This window comes from Gouania willdenowi, unplaced genomic scaffold (assembly GCF_900634775.1).
Source record: "Gouania willdenowi unplaced genomic scaffold, fGouWil2.1 scaffold_3_arrow_ctg1, whole genome shotgun sequence".
NCBI lineage: Eukaryota > Metazoa > Chordata > Actinopteri > Blenniiformes > Gobiesocidae > Gouania > Gouania willdenowi.
In genome coordinates this window covers 109,426-128,018 of record NW_021145162.1, presented here as the reverse complement: position 1 = coordinate 128,018, position 18,593 = coordinate 109,426, and the positions used below count along the sequence as shown (strand labels likewise).

At 39.0% G+C, this 18,593-nt stretch overlaps 1 protein-coding gene across 4 annotated transcripts in view; it reads right to left on the bottom strand.

Moving 5' to 3' along the window:
* Window positions 1-1,610: 1,610 nt before the first annotated feature.
* The window catches only part of mios (missing oocyte, meiosis regulator, homolog (Drosophila)), a 60,752-nt gene continuing 43,769 nt past the window's right edge, over window positions 1,611-18,593 (bottom strand). For 3 of the 4 annotated variants that reach the window (XM_028442164.1, XM_028442166.1, XM_028442167.1), the window contains exons 10-12: window positions 8,669-8,873; window positions 6,557-6,686; window positions 1,839-1,990 (exon numbers count right to left, since the gene is read on the bottom strand). In XM_028442164.1, coding sequence (XP_028297965.1) covers window positions 1,900-1,990; window positions 6,557-6,686; window positions 8,669-8,873 — 426 coding nt within the window. In that variant the 3' untranslated portion in view covers window positions 1,839-1,899. Of the gene's footprint in view, window positions 1,798-1,838; window positions 1,991-6,556; window positions 6,687-8,668; window positions 8,874-18,593 lie in introns of those variants that run through there. The other variant, XM_028442165.1, reaches the window with a different exon arrangement.

The following is an 18,593-nucleotide window of genomic DNA, read 5'->3' as shown; positions in this document are numbered from 1 at the left end:
AAAAAATCATTTTTTACCTTTTACCAGAGTTTAACTTCCATGTACGGCACCACAGAGAATGTGTAGTTTATCAGATGGATTATTGAACGGGTTGAGATCAATACTGACTCTAAAACAGCTATGACATCACTATAAGGAAAAAGCTGAAGCAGGAAAATGTTGGCTTTGTTTCTCTTATACTACAAACATTTAACCATACATGTATCACAGCCATCATCTGTATTTTCTATTAAAATTAACTTGTTTTATCATGACTCGAGGATTGTAAGAAGATTGGCATGAAATTGAAAATGTCCTGTTTGTTGCGTCCCACCTGTCATGTCTCAATTCCCCACCAGGGGGTGTGCCCCACACTTTGAGAAGCACTGAAAAACAAAAACATGATGCAGTTGTTCTTCATACCATCAGAGGTGTGTTCCATAAAGGAGGTTTAACAAACTCTGAGTCTATCCATAAACTCTAGGTCAACATACCCTCCATAGTAAACTCTGTGTATCTGATTCATTACAGCTGGTATGAAGTGGGTTAATAAACCCTGAGTATGTAAACCTTGGGTTAAAAAGCCATCATCAATGGATCAAAGATTTAATCGAGCTGCCATGACAACCAAACGGAACACAGTGATTTATTCACCGTAATGGGTGAAATAAGTCGGTGTTTGATGAATATGATCCTGTTCTAAAGGTGTGTTCAGTCTTCAGTGATTATAGTGATTAAATCACCTGTAATTAATAACACTTTATGATCACTTCATCACTTTATCTCTTCAGTGACGTAACGAGTGGTGAATAATAATAATAATAAAATGTGTCTGAGGAGACGTGTCAGCATCATAGGATGTCTGCATAGAGAGTCCTCCTGTTACACTGGATATAAACACAGTGACTGATGCTTCATATCTAATCATTTATATTGATTTTTAATGTAATATTATCACCAGATTCATCTCAACATCCTAAAAAATGTCATGAAAAAACACTGAAGCGGGACACGAACCCACAACACTTCACTGCGCGATCATAACTTCGAAGATATAAGATCTACAGATTTAACTGTATAATAATATAAAACAATAATCAAGCCTTAAATGTGTATTAATTTAAATGATCATCTCCTCCTTTATATTATCTACAGGTTTATATTCAGTGAACTTTACTACAGATGTCAGTAGATGTTTTAATGTAGATCAACCTCTCAGTGTGTTTCACTAAATGATCTACATCTATAATGTTATAAAGAAAACTACTGTTATCACAATAAATCAACACAACATTATTAATGATGTGAACACGTCTGTGGTGTGTGATGTCACTAATGTGTTTCAGAGAAAAGTGTTAAGGTTCATTAAAGTGTTCAGGTGGGCGGAGCCAGGTAGAAACCCAGGGTTTCTTTGATAAAACCTGTCAGTGACCAGGTTTAGTTCATGGACAATGTTACCATGGTAACATACTCAGAGATAAACATACTGTACCTCATGTTTAGGAATGAGATACTCAGAGTTTGAACATAACCTGTTTTATGGAATAAACCTCTGATGATTTTATGTGTGTGTGTGTGTTTGTGTGCGTGTGTGTGTGTGTTTCTGTGTGTGTGTGTGTGTCTGTGTGTCTGTGTCTGTGTGTGTGTGTGTTATGATGGTCTGTTCTGAGCAGCTGCTGTTTTCCAACCACTTCCTGTTGTTGGAGCACCAGCCTGTAGCATCAGCTCAAAGCAGACGTGGCCCCTGACGTGGCCCCTGACGTGGCCCCTGAAACCCTCCTCAGATAAAGGTGACCCTCAGAGAGTCACATGACAAGCCTTTAAAGAACCAAACCAAACTTTAAACAATAAAACAAAGCTGAAAGCAGCTGACGTGTTTATTAGCTTAGCATAGTTAGCGCTCCTCACTGAGCATGTCCGTTAGCTGCTGTCAGCAGGAAGTAGGTTTCCAGTGGTGTCCAGCTGCATACACCTGCAGGTACAGGCTGAGACTGGACACTCAGTGTGGTCTCTGTGAACACAAAGCACAGTGTTAGTGTGTGTTTATACAGTAACACTGACTGTATATGTTTATGTTTATGGACAAACAGAGGAGAATGAAATAGTTTGGCAACATAGAAAAAAAAAAAGAAAAAAAGAATTAATAATTTGGAAAAAAGAGAGAAAAAAGTAAAAAATGTACAAAAACAACTTATTTGTCAAATCTGAAAACAATAAACTGCTCATACCACAATTTAACCACTGATAACTATAACACTAAACAAAGGGGTGTGTCCATTCCCTAAAATATGTTTTACACATTTGTAGCAATAAAATGTCCCATTTCCATATTTTTTGGTTTATATGTTAATACATCAGTAAAATGTGTTTATATGTATATTTATACCCTCAGCACTTCATAATTTAAATACTATTACTACTATTTCTACCTTTGTTTTTCTGTTTACATGTCGTTTACTTTGTATTTAATAAAATAGTTTCTCTAACAGTTAAATCTACACATTTATACTGTATATAATACACATACAGGATGATGTGTAACAATAATCAGTAAAATTAGCTGTAAACACATTTTGTAGAACTAAATATAAAGTTATGATGTGAACAGAAAGAAAGGAAGACGAGCCAGATAATTATAAACTTTAGAATATAATACAATCATAACTTTTAATCATAAATATGATTCTTCTCAAAATAACAACCTTTGATATCTTTGTCACACAATATCTAAATGTCATCATCAGTGAAGTTTTATTTATTTGTAAAATATTCACTGGAAGTTTCTCTGGTGGCGTGAAATTAGTGCTGACTCAAGTAAATCACCATTATTATAACAATCTGTGTTTGAAACAAATCATATAAACATTCATTAAGTCTCTAAATTATTGAAACAATAAAAAACATCTAGAAAATAAAATGACAGAACATTAAATAATCATTTAATATACATTTCTATAAATAAGTGCATCTCATGTTGAGCTTTATTCTGTCTGTGATGAGTCTAGACCTGAAACTAGATCAGCTCATGGTTTTAATGTCTAGGGAGGGGCGTGGCCACTGCATGGACTTAAAGAAGAAGAAATAAAAGAAGAGTTAGATGATGTCATGTTCATCAAAAGGAAAACTGAAAGTGATGGAGATAAATATGATCAGATGGACACACACACACACACACACACACACACACACACACATATTAAAAGCATCTATTTACACTTATAATAATGTACACAAAGACTAGCTCCACAAAAGCAGAACGACATTTATTGATCCATAAATTAAACTGATCTATGGACACAGGTCAGATAGTGGAGCCCAGAGCTCACAGTAACCATGGTGATGCTGTGTTTAGTTGTTATGCTGCAAAGAAGTGGAACAAACTGCAGCAGAGCTGAAGTCAGCATCACATGTGAACATTTTTAAATCAAAGTTAAAGGAACTATTTTATCTACTGTGTATGATTGATAGAGATTTATGGTCATGATGATGATGTCATGTGTTTGTTGATGATTTTAATTGATTTTAAATGTTTTTATTGATTTTAAGCTGTTGAATGTTTTCTGTTGCACTTTTTGATCATGTGAAGAACATTGAGTTGCCTTATGTATGAAATGCACTGAACACATACATTTGCTGTGGATGTACAGTATGACTGACTGACTGACTGACTTCACCCGTCCATGCATACAGACACACAGACTTCATCAATTGACTGTAGATCAGTCCATCAGATATAAATCTATAACTTTCCTAAATGATCCATCCATCCATCCATCTTCTCCCGCTTAGCCGTTTCCGGGTCGCGGGGGCAGCATCCTCAGTAGGGAGGCCCAGACTTCCCTCTCCCCGGCCACTTCCTCCAGCTCTTCCGGGGGGACCCCGAGACGTTCCCAGGCCAGCCGAGAGACATAGTCTCTCCAGCGTGTCCTGGGTCTTCCCCGGGGCCTCCTTCCGGAGCGACGTGCCCTGAACGCCTCACTAACGCCTCACTAGGGAGGGTTGGAACGTAGACCGACCTGTAAATCGAGAGCTTTGCTTTTTGGCTCAGCTCCCTTTTCACAATGACGGACTGGTGCAGACTCTGCATCACTGCAGACGCCGCACCAATCCGCCTGTCGATCTCTCGCTCCATCCTTCCCTCACTCGTGAACAAGACCCCGAGGTACTTGAACTCCTCCACCTGGGGCAGAACCTCATCTCCAACCCGGAGAAGGTACTCCACCTTTTTCCGGTCGAGAACCATGGACTCGGATTTGGAGGTGCTGATTCTCATTCCGGCCGCTTCACACTCGGCTGCGAACTGATCCAGTGAGAGTTGAAGGTCACGGTATGTTGGAGCCAACAGGACCACATCATCTGCAAAAAGCAGTGATGCAATACTGAGGCCCCCGAACCGGACCCCCTCAACGCCCTGACTGCGCCTAGAAATTCTGTCCATAAAAGTTATGAACAGAATCGGTGACAAAGGGCAGCCCTGGCGGAGTCCAACCCTCACCGGAAACGATTTCGACTTACTGCCGGCAATGCGGACCAGACTCTGACTCCGGTCATACAGGGAACGAACAGCTCCTATCAGGAGGTTCGATACCCCATACTCCCGGAGGACCCCCCACAGGAATCCCCGAGGGACACGGTCAAATACCTTTTCCAGGTCCACAAAACACATGTGGACTGGTTGGGCGAATTCCCATGACCCCTCAAGGACCCTGCTGAGGGTGTAGAGCTGGTCCACAGTTCCACGGCCAGGACGAAAACCACATTGCTCCTCCTGAATCCGAGGTTCAGCTATCCGGCGGACCCTCCTCTCCAGTACCCCTGAATAGACCTTACCGGGGAGGCTGAGGAGTGTGATCCCTCTATAATTGGAACACACCCTCCGGTCCCCCTTCTTAAAAAGGGGGACCACCACCCCGGTCTGCCAATCCAGAGGCACTGCCCCCGATGTCCACGCGATGTTGCAGAGTCGTGTCAGCCATGACAGCCCCACAACATCCAGGGCCTTGAGGAACTCCGGGCGGATCTCATCCACCCCCGGAGCCCTGCCACCGAGGAGCATTTTAACCACCTCGGCAACCTCAGCCCCAGAGATAGGAGAGCCCACTCTCGGGTCCCTGGGCCCTGCTTCCTGATTGGAAGGCGTGTCGGTGGGATTGAGGAGGTCTTCGAAGTATTCCCCCCACCGATCCACAACGTCTCGAGTCGAGGTCAGCAGCGCACCATCCGCACCATACATAATGTTGACGGTGCACTGCTTCCCCCTCCTGAGACGCCGGATAGTGGTCCAGAATCTCTTCGAAGCCGTCCGGAAGTCGTTCTCCATGGCCTCACCAAACTCCTCCCATGTCCGGGCTTTTGCCTCGGCAACCGCCGTGGCTGCACTCCACTGCTAAATGATGTCATCAGTAAATGAAAGGATTACATTGATGTCTAAATATTCTCTCTCCTGTCAGCCTAGACAGAGCAAAACCTTGTCCTGACCAGGCTAGTCATTCAGCCTAAGTTACCGTGGTAATTTAGCTCCGTAAGACATTAGCCAGCTTTGTAGGACAGCACACACTGATAAAATTCTGAAAGTTAGCGCGACAGGAGGTAATCTAGCTTCGTAACATACCCTACGGCCCTATAAAATTTGCGTTGAGGAATCGCGTACGGAATCACAGAATCAACCAATGAAAATGGTTAAACGTGGAAATGGACAAAATCAGCATGAAACACCGTCATCGTGGTGCAATGTTTGACCGCTTATTAGGAGCACCGCCCTCCCTCCTCTTGTCCTGGCTGCATTAAACTCATCTTCAATCACCACTAACTCCGTCTAAAACAATGCAAATCATCACTGACTCCTAAATACAGAGCCACCAGTGACCGTTTAACTTTGCTGTGCCTGTGAAGCATTGTCCGTTTTCGTGTAGCGTAGTGTCGCTCCGTGAGAACGTGATCAGCTTTAGCCCCAGGCCACCCCTCCACGGCCGAGCAGCCCCCCAGACGCCCCCAAGATCCCAGGCCGAGAGGCAGCCATCGCCCCCCACACACACATCCGAGGAAGCCCCAAGCAGCCAGCATCCCGCCCACCCACACCCAAGCACCCATCCCCCGAGGGGAGGGCCCAGAGAGCCCCCCGCCCGAGACCCCAGCAAACGGCCAGAGCCGTGCCGAATGGGCAGCCGACGGGCGCCCACCGGTGGGCCCAGAGCCAGCAGGGACCGGACCCCAGGCCAGAAGGACCCGGAACGGAAGCAGCACCGAGAGCAGCGCCCCCAGGGACGACGACCACGCCCATAGTGGCAGAGGGCCCCACCGGATATCACGTGACCGCTGCTGCTACGTTCTCTAGCTACTGGGTGGGATGTGCTGTCATGTCATGAGATAAATGTTGTTGGAGAGTATGGAGGCTATAGTAAATAATGTTTATGTTTCTTTAATGGTGTTTATGATGGTGATATTGTTAGATGATAAATACTTGTTCATGTGGATCTTGTTGGGTTTTTTCTTTCTTATTATGGACTTTATATTTTGTTAAAACGCTTTGAGATGACTGGTGGTGTGTGTGTGTGTGTGTGTGTGTGTGTGTGTGTACCTGAACCAGCTGAGCATGTGACCAGCGTGTCCTCCATGTCTACAGTTGTGACACCAGGTGAACCAGTTGTTGAACTGAGCCAGTTTATTTTCTCTGGTCAGATCAACTTTCTCTTCTGACCTCCCTGTTCCTGTGGAACACATGTCATTATTACTACATACATAATGACTATATAAACACATGTCATTATTACTACATACATAATGACTATATAAACACATGTCATTATTACTACATACATAATGACTATATAAACACATGTCATTATTACTACATACATAATTACTATATAAACACATGTCATTATTACTACATACATAATGACTATATAAACACATGTCATTATTACTACATACATAATTACTATATAAACACATGTCATTATTACTACATACATAATTACTATATAAACACATGTCATTATTACTACATACATAATTACTATATAAACACATGTCATTAATACTACATACATAATGACTATATAAACACATGTCATTATTACTACATACATAATTACTATATAAACACATGTCATTATTACTACATACATAATGACTATATAAACACATGTCATTATTACTACATACATAATGACTAGATAAACACATGTCATTATTACTACATACATAATGACTATATAAACACATGTCATTATTACTACATACATAATGACTATATAAACACATGTCATTATTACTACATACATAATGACTATATAAACACATGTCATTATTAATACATACATAATGACTATATAAACACATGTCATTATTAATACATACATAATACATTATTACTACATACATAATACATTATGACTACATACATAATACATTATTACTAAACACAATACATTATTACTACATACATAATACATTATTACTATATAAACACATGTCATTATTACTACATACATAATACATTATTACTACACACATAGTACATTATCACTACACACATAGTACATTATTACTACACACATAGTACATTATTACTATATAAACACATGTCATTATTACTACATACATAATACATTATTACTACACACATAGTACATTATCACTACACACATAGTACATTATTACTACACACATAGTACATTATTACTATATAAACACATGTCATTATTACTACATACATAATACATTATTACTACACACATAGTACATTATTACTATATAAACACATGTCATTATTACTACATACATAATACATTATTACTACACACATAATACATTATTACTACACACATAGTACATTATTACTACACACATAATACATTATTACTATATAAACACGTCATTATTACTACATACATAATACATTAGTACTACATACATAATACATTATTACTACACACATAGTACATTATTACTACACACATAGTACAATATTACTACACACATAGTACATTATTACTACATACATAGTACATTATTACTACACACATAGTACATTATTACTATATAAACACATGTCATTATTACTACATACATAATACATTATTACTACACACATAGTACATTATTACTACACACATAATACATTATTACTATATAAACACGTCATTATTACTACATACATAATACATTAGTACTACATACATAATACATTAGTACTACATACATAATACATTATTACTACACACATAATACATTATTACTACACACATAGTACATTATTACTACACACATAGTACATTATTACTACATACATAATACATTATTACTACATACATAATACATTATTACTACACACATAGTACATTATTACTACACACATAGTACATTATTACTACATACATAATACATTATTACTACATACATAATACATTATTACTACACACATAGTACATTATTACTACACACATAGTACATTATTACTACATACATAATACATTATTACTACATACATAATACATTATTACTATATAGATATAAATATATCTTTAGTGTTTATAGACAATGTTTTAGATCTTTGAGTTCATCAAAAACACGTGTTGTGTTTATATTTTTGTTCAGTATAAATATTTGCACTTATTGAATATCTGTTGTTGTATAAACGTCAACATGTTTAGTTTCAGTGAAACAAAGCGTTTATTTTGTTCACCTGGACAGTGTGAGACGGGCGTGCCCATGTTCATAAGGCACAGGGCACAGCGGGGGAGGGGCTTCCTGCAGCCAGGGCAGCTGGTCACTTTGGACTTGGTGGGTGACCCTCCCACACCGTACTGGCTGAACCCCCGGCCCTGGTGGGGGACGGCCGCCCCACTGTAGGAGATGGACTTACCACAGAAGTTACAGCTAACAAACACCTGTAGGAAACACACACACACACACACACACACACTTAAGGCCAGGTGGTATAAACTGGGTACTAAGCCACGCCTCTCAGCTCTCCTACAGCGTCCTGTCCCTATCATTTGACAGTGGATTGTTATAATCACCTAATTGATCATTAATTACAATTATGACATAAATAATCTATTGCTGTTGTAATGGTAATTGGATGGTAATTGAGTTCAAATAATTTACTTTGTAATTATAATTGGCATTGAAATTCTGTAAAAACTTTCAATTGCAATGTAATTAAACACAAACCTGGTGTAATAGTTCTATTACACATACATAGTTAATAATTATTAAAATGTGTTACCATTTGTAATGCTTTACTATTATTACTTATTATTATTACTTTTAAAAATGGTGGTTTTTGGAAGTATGTTGGTGTGTGTGTCTGTGTGTCTGTGTACACAATAAATTGAAAAGTTATGAATAGATTTTGATGAAATTTTCAGGAAATGATGATAATGGGACAAGGAACAGGTGATTCAATGTTAGTGAATGTCTGCCAGCAGGTGGCGCTATAACCAAGGTCAAAGCAGTTTGGCCTATAACTCCCATAACGTATGTCGCACATTCAAAAACTTCATATCCACAGATTCTCTGAATAACATTGGATCAAATATCGAAAACCAGTTAAAAACTAAAATCTGATCCTGAGATTGTATTAGATCACGTAATCTTGGTTTTAATCCAAATCAAACCCTTAGTTTGTGTTGTTCAAAAGTTTTTAGTAGGATTAGGATAACTTTGATCCAAGAAACCAGGATTAATCTGATCCAGCAGTGTGTTGGATTAGGGCTGGGTTTCAGGAACAAATATATATATATATATACTACTACAGTGCCTGTCAGAAGTATGTATTCATATAGTGGGAGGAGCTTAAGTAGAGCTCTGAATTATGTCCAAATGAGTATGTGTTTGAAGGTTGTATGTAGATAGAGGTGTACACACTGTACTCTGTAGTGTTATAAAGGGTTTATTTATGGGTGTAAAATAAAATAGTGTGTGTGATTTATCTGGTTTAATTCTATGGAACATGAATATGATAAATGTGTAAAGTTTGCAACAATGCAGCGATTTAAGTTGAATCTGATTAAAAAAACACATACATTTGTACAAATAAAACTATTTAGTATTTAGCATTTCTTAGTGCAGGGGTGATCTATAATGCATGTGTGTGGCTCACACTTCCAGAGGAAACATGGTGTGTGTGTGTGTGTGTGTGTGTGTGTGTGTGTGTGTGTGCGTGTGCACGCGCGTCTTGCTACCTGTCCATCTCTCCTCCCTGGGCTCACTCTCACACACACGCACACATTCAGTGATTCACATCAGGTTGAAATGCGTGTCTCACGCCGAATGCATGAGACTTGAGAGCTTTGCTAACAACAAAGTCATAGAGCCGCTTTCGTTCCGTGAGTACCGCAAGATGGTCGCTCACTCACCGTCAGAGAAAGACTTTTTGCTACTAAACGCCAACAAAGAAATTACCAAACTACAGGAAGAGATTCATTTCCTTTCTAACGAGCTAAAAAAGAAAGATGAATTACTCACCAAATATACAGACACGGTTGTACAACAGTCAGTAACGCTGTCATCCTTCCTCCATAATATTCCATGTGATAACGACACAGTTCCCTGGGAGAATCCAGGTCCAGGACTGTCCTGTTCCACACCATGCCTGCCATTGTGGACTGAGGTTGTTGTCTGACATAGACGACAGAATGACACGGAAAATGTTGTCCCTCCTCCTCCTCTTACTCTCCACAATGGTTTTGAAGCTCTCTTATATGACAACGGGGACAAACTCAGTTCAATTAAGCCGACTGAAACAACCACCAGGAAAACGCCTCCGCCATCACCTGGATTAAATTCCCACCGGCCGAAAATCTCCTCTGTAGCCCATCGAAACCTCCTCAAAGCTGCAGTCCAGAGACATGCTACTGCAGCACCCCTTCAATGCCAGCTGATGACGGAGGACCACCCACAGACATCAGCGACCCTCACGCCGTTAGAAACAGAGCTGCTTCAACGCCAACCGGAGCCAGAAACAGACACTTTCCCGCAGCTTTCTGCAACCCGAGCACCACCAGACGTTCCCACACACACACCCCAACACCAGTCAACTCCGAGGATGGAAACTCCCCCACAGCCAGGTGTGATCCACCCGTCGGACCTTCCCGGCAAGTATAACCGGCGTGCACTCACTCCTAACACTCTCTTCCCACAAACTACACTCATTATCGATGATTCAATAACGAGAAATATTAGATTCTTTAATGTCATCACACACTGTATTCCAGGTGCTACAGTTCACACTATCTTAAACAAACTTAATCAAATGTTACCCACGCTGCCAGCAACTGTCACTAAAATAGTGTTACATGTAGGGACGAACAATACCACCCGACGTGAAACGATATGGACCATGAATGAGTTTAACCTTCTCTTTAACGTTCTAAAGGCATGTGGGAAATAAATGTTCATTTCTGGCCCTCTTTCTACATTAAATAAGGGTATAGAACAATTTAGTCGCCTTTTCCAGCAGCACAACTTCTTACAATCCTGTGGATCTATCAAAAAATGACAGAGTCCACTGTAATTTAGATGGAGCACAAATGCTAAAATTAAATTTACAGTCTGTGATTCACAACTCCACACGCGCATGACTAGCTGAGAATAAACCAGCAGTTACAACAAACACTTCCATAGATAAGTCCTTTACTCAAAATATAGAGCACATATACAGTACCCCATAAACACTGTGCTGAGCTGTACAGAACAACATGCAACACAAACTAAAGCCCACAATAGAAATGTTAACCATAAAAATCTCATCAAAATTAAAACTACAAACAGAACACAAAACAATAAAAAAAACTATTAAATGTGGACAATTAAATATCAAATCGCTTTCATCTAAATCTCTTTTAGTGAGTGATCTTATAACTGACCATCAATTAGGTTTATTATGCCTCACTGAGACTTAGCTCAAAAATGAAGATTTAATTGCTCCTAATGAAGCCAGCCCTCCCAATTATGGTAATCACCATATTCCCCGTGAGAGTGGTCGGGGAGGAGGAGTGGCAGCAGTTTTTCCCTCAAGCTTATCAGTTACCCCAAAAACCAAACTTAACCAAAATTCATCCGAAAGCCTCTCACTTGAAATTTGTAATCCCCAAAAACAAGATAGAAAAACCCACTTTATTGTTTATAGTTTATCGTCCTCCTGGTCTATAATCAGAGTTTCTCTCTGAATTCTCTGACTTTCTCACTGATCTGGTGGTCTGATGCATTCATGTTGATGATGAAAACAACAGCTTAAATAAATTATTTATCTCACTATTCGATTCAATCGGCTTTACACAACATGTAAACAAACCAACTCATTATCTTAATCATGTCCTGTACCTTGTTCTAACATATTATTTAGATACTGATCACACGACAATATATCCTCAAAATCCTATTCTTTCAGATCTAGAAATCTGAATTACGTCTTTTAAAACAGGCATTGCAAAATTGGAAAGGTAATGTCTCTCCTCAAACATGGTAGAAGTTCATACTGCCTGGAAATAAAGTTTGTTAGCTTGTAAAAAAAAAAGCTCTTTGCAAAGCTAAAACCTCCTATTATTTAACTTTAATAGAGGAAAACAAAAACAATCCATGGTTTCTATTCAACACTGTAGCCACGCCCACCAATAGCCACAGCTCTGTTGAACCCTCTATTCCTGTCAACCTGAGCAGTGATGACTTCATCAACTTCTTTACTGATAAAATTCTAACAATTAGAAACAAAGCTAATGTCCCCCCTGCAGGAGTGATCAATACTTTATTAAACAAAGCAGCTCCTGACATATCCTCAACATGCAGCTTTTATTTACATAGTTTCACTCCAATTGGTCTATCTGAACTGACCTCAATAGTTAGTGCTTCTAAACCAACAACCTGTCTTTTAGATCCAATCCCATCTCCACTATTTAAAGATGTTCTTCCACTAATCAGCACTAATATGATGAAGTGGATTAACACATCTCTAGTAACAGGTTATGAACCACAGGCCTTTAAAACCACTGTAATCAAACCTCTCCTTAAAAACAACCATTGATCCATTTATAGATCAATATCTAATCTACCTTTTATTTACAAAATTATTGAAAAAGTCATCACAGGTCAACTATGTGATCACCTATAGGAACAATTTATAGAGAGCTTTCAGTCTGGCTTTAGAGCCAATCACAGCACAGAGACTGTCTTAGTAAAAGTAACCAATGATCTCCTCTTAGCCTCAGACAGAGGGTTGGTCTCAGTTCTGGTGATCTTAGATCTCAGTGCAGCCTTTGATACAGTGGATCATCATCTACTGCTGCAGAGACTGGGATTAAAGAAACAGCGCTGGGTTGGTTTAAATCCTACCTATCAGACAGAACCACTTTGTTCATGTTAATAATCTGTCCTCAGCCAGAGTTCATCATGGAGTTCCACAAGGTTCAGTTTTAGGACCAATATATTATATATGCTTCCACTAGGTAACATTATCAGAACATTATATACATTTCCATTGCTATGCAGATGATACACAGCTTTATCTCTCAATGAAATCAGATGAAACTCATCAGGTATTAAAACTCCAGGTTTGTCTTAATGACATCACATCCTGGATGAGTCGTAACTTTCTCCTTCTTAACCAGGATAAAACCAAAGTGATTTTATTTGGTCCAAAACACCTCAGAGATAAATTATCAGAGTAAATAGTGTCTCTAGATGACATCACTCTGTCACCCAGCACCACAGTAATAAACATAGACATTATCTTTGATACTGACTTATCCTTTAATTCTCATATTAAACAAATCACAAGGACAGCCTTCTTCTACCTCCATAATATCTATAAAATCAGGAATATCTTGACCCAGAGTGATGCTGAAAAACTGATCCATGCATGTGTTACATCTAGATTAGATTATTATAACTCTATACTGTCAGGATGTCCTAGTAACTCACTAAAAAGTATCCAGTTAATTCAGAATGCTGCAGCTAGAATACTAACAGGTACTAACAGGAGAGAACATATTTCTACAGTATTGGCTTCTCTTCATTGACTTCCTGTAAAATCTAGAATAGAGTTTAAAATCCTCCTGTTAGCATACAAAGCTCTACATGATCTAGCTCCTGTATATCTAGAGACCTGTTAGTGTCCTATTGTGCAGGTAGATCACTCTGCTCTCAGTCTGATGGTCTTCTGGAAGTTCCTTTTTTTATTTTATTTTACCTTGTCTGCACATGCTGTCAAAGGTCAACACTACAAGAAGTGCAATAATTTTAAGACAGCAATGCATGTTTTTTTATTGCAATTAAATAAATGAATTCCAGTTCCCACTGCGGAACAGCAGCCCCCAGTCAAGGGCACCCCAGACCCACCAACCGGTCCGCAAATAGCAGGACAGACCTACCCGGCAGCCGACAGCGACCTCAACCACCGGAACAGCTAGTGCCGTCCCCTAGCAAACAGCTTCATCCAAAAGCGCCAAGCAACCACGTCCTACCCACTGCACACCACAAGGACCGCCCCCAAGGCAACCAGTGTGTGTGTGTGTGTGTGTGTGTGTGTGTGTGTCTGTGTCTGTGTGTGTGTGTGTCTGTGTGTGTGTGTGTGTGTGTCTGTGTGTGTGTATGTGTGGAGCAAATATCTCCCAGACGCGGTGCGAGTTCGACCTGAAACTCGATCGACGGGTTCCAAATTCCCTGAGTGTGTGTATCTGTTATTTTGGAGTAATTTGGTCATTTCAAAATGTTTATTTTAATATTATTTCACTTCTGGACGGCCCCGAAATGAAACCTATTCAACTTTTGAGCTCAGGGTGTGAGGGGGCGCTAGCGCACCATCTATATCTATCGCCACTTTCGGTTCCGGGTTCATGACGTCTGTTTGGGTTAAAAAAAAAAAAGGTCAATATTAAAAAGGTTTTTGTACCACTAAAAGTCATTTAAGTTAATATTACATGGTTATTTAATATTATTCCTGTGATTCCAAACTTACTTTAAATCTCGGGTCACAGACGTCACTTCCTCCTTCATCTCCATGAGTGTGGGCGGTGCCTGTGCTGACGGTCGTTAGCCGACCTTATCACAAACTATCTGGTTCTTCAGACAGAGGAATGTAACGTTATTATGAGCGGATGGGTTCACTATGATTATTGTTTGTTCTGTGCAACGGTGAGTGTTTCTTCTTATATTCTTCTATGTGCTAAGAAAGATGCTAGCAGCTACAATGTAAACAAACACACACACACACACACACACACACACACACACACACGGCTGATGCGCGTGCGTGCGTGCACTACATCGGGACACACACACACAAACACACACACAGTATTATATAATCTCTATCTAATCGTACTACTACCATATTATTGTCATTGCTATTCTTATATTTTTTTTTCTTATAGTTAGTGGTATTCTCGTGGTATTATTTTTTATTGCTTATTACCTTATTATTTTATGTTGTTATTATTTTTTATTGTATTATACTTACTGGATTTTCATTATATTAATTTGTTATTGTTATTGTATAATTTTACTATAGTTATTGCTATTCTTATAATTACCATTATATTCTTTTTCATTATTAATATATATTTTTATTATAGTTACTGGTGTTCTCATTGTATTATTAGCATTGCTATATTATCATTATATTACCTTATAATTATTTTATATTGTTTATTATTAATATTGTTTTTAGTTCATTATTATATTATTTTGTTAGTGCAATTATTAACATTAATATTACAACATTACTTTTATTACTATTACTACTTTCACTATTCATATTATATCCCTATCAACATATTTATTATTATCAGGGCTCTACACAAACTTATCCAGTGGTGGCACTGGTGTGACAAACTTTCTCTGTTAGTCGAGGGGTTGTACAGTATAGACATACATGCTGATGAATAGTTGACTTAACTGGCTACCGTAGTTACCGTGTCCCTCTTAACAACCTGCGACGGATTATGTGCAAGAAGCGGAGGAGATGGCTGGCACACACACACACACACGCACACAGTATTCATCTAACTAAAAAGCAAGGGACGTCTGTGGGGATGTGTGTGTGTGTGTGTGTGTGTGTGTGTGTGTGTGTGTGTGTGTGTGTGTGTGTGTGTGTGTGTGTGGAGCAATTATCTCCCAGACGCGGTGCGAGTTTGACCTGAGACTTAGTCAACGGGTTCCAAATACCCCGAGTATGTGTAAGTAATTTGGTCATTTCAAAATGTTTATTTTAATTTTATTTCACTTCTGGACGGCCCCGAAATGAAACCTATTCAGCTTTTGACCTCAGGGTGTGAGGGGGCGCTAGCGCACCATCTTCACTGCACAGCTCAAGAGTAAGAGCAAGAGTCACGTGTGCGGCCAGAGCAAATGGCTGCGCACACAGCTAAGCAGCTGTAAACACACGAGCGATAGAGAAGAAGATGGTTTAGACCGAGACACGGAGCTCTGAATAGATTGTTTGAAACCATCAGCCACTAGTGAGTCTTTTAAAGACACGTTTCCAACCCGTTCAATTCTCCATCTGGAAAACTACAGATTCTCTGTGGTGCCGTGCATGGAAGCTAAGCTCTGACCACTCGGTTCAAAAGTAAAAAATAATTTTTGTTTTTTAAAAAAAGACAGCCGAATTGTAGATAATACTTGAATTTACTTACTCACTCATGTAGTTTGGAGCTTTATGTTTTGTTTTGCGCAGTTTTGTTACTTTTCTGATTGGCTCTACAATGTCTATGGAGTTTTGTTATCAGCGTCTCAAACATTCACGGGAACACACACGGGATTTATTTATTTGATGCGCGTTCACGGAGTCGGATGTAGACACACACACACACACACGGCTGATGCGCGTGCATGGAGTAGATGGATGTAGACACAGACACACACACACACAGACACACACGCACGCACACACACACACACACACAATTAAACCAGGAAAATTGCACCCACATTTTGCACCCGCAAATATACCCCTTATGCTCCCACATAAATGCATACTTCCGACGGGCACTGTACTAGAAATAAAAATATACCAAATGAGTAAAATAAAACTAAACAATATTTATACAAAAAGTACACAAAATGACAACAGAAATGAATACAAATATACAAAAAGGCTCCAAAGACACACAAAATTACTCCAAAAAACATACATTACAGAAAAATACACCAAACAACAAAAAATATATGAAAATGACTCAAAATACACAAAACTAAATATTTATACAAAACTACACAAAATAACAACAGAAATGTACAAAACTACACTAAAAAAATACAAAAATACACAAAAACATTCCAGAATCACACTGCAATGGCAACAAAAAACAATAAATATACAAAAAATGCATAAAAAGACAAAAGAAAGATACAAAAATACACATAATGACTCCAAAAACATACATTACAGAAAAATACATCAAACAAAAAAAATATAAAAATGAGTAACAAAAATAATAATTATACAAAAAATGCACAAAAACACAACAGAAAGATACAAAAATATGCAATTATACCCCTTATGCTCCCACATGAATGCATACTTCTGACGGGCACTGTACTAGTCTAACTAAAAAGCAAGGGACGTCTGTGTGCGTGCGTGTGTGTGTGTGTGTGTGTGTGTGGAGCAAATATCTCTCGACGCGGTGCGAGTTCGACCTGAAACTTTGTCGACGGGTTCCAAATACCCCAAGTGTGTGTATCTGTTATTTTGGAGTCATTTGGTCATTTCAAAATGTTTATTTTAATTTTATTTCACTTCTGGACGGCCCCGAAATGAAACCTATTCATCTTTTGACCTCAGGGTGTGAGGGGGCGCTAGAGCACCATCTATATCTATTTACTACACAGCTCACTTCCTGTGTGTGCGTGAGCTCCCGTGGACTTCTCTTTTCTCTTTTGAGGAAAAATACTTTTTTTACTGTTCTTTATTTGGTGATGACGTTTCAAAACGTTTATTTTCATGTTAGTTTGACCGTAGTTCGATATTTAGACCAGACAGACTCACCCTGAAGTTATTGACGGCAATGGCTGCTGTGTTGAAAGATGCATATTTATCAGCAGCGTGTGTGTGTGAGATTAGAGTCTAAGGTACAGAGTCACACACATACACACACACACACACACACACACACACACACACACACACACACACACACACACCCGATCGGGTGTACTTCACAATTGATCACCGTCTACATGTCTACGTGTATAACAGACCACCATTTAGTCCGGTAACAGTCTGTGTCACAACACCCGTCCATTGGGTGGTAGTGACTGTAGTGTTATAGTCAGATCAGTAAACAGTGCTACATAGTGAAGGTCACCTGATGATTACTGCAGCTTCACTCACGACACAGCTGTTACTACACTTAACTACTGACAATAGATATGTTTAGTGAAAGTTAGACACACACACACACACACACACACACACACTAAATGACAACAAACATGAAAATGACTCAAAATACACAAAACTAAATATTTATACAAAAAATACACAAAATTACCCCTGAATCACACTACAATAGCAACAAAAACAATAATTATGCAAAAATACACATGACTCCAAAAAAACATACATTACAAAAAAATTAAAATAAAAAACAGCAAACATTTATGCACAA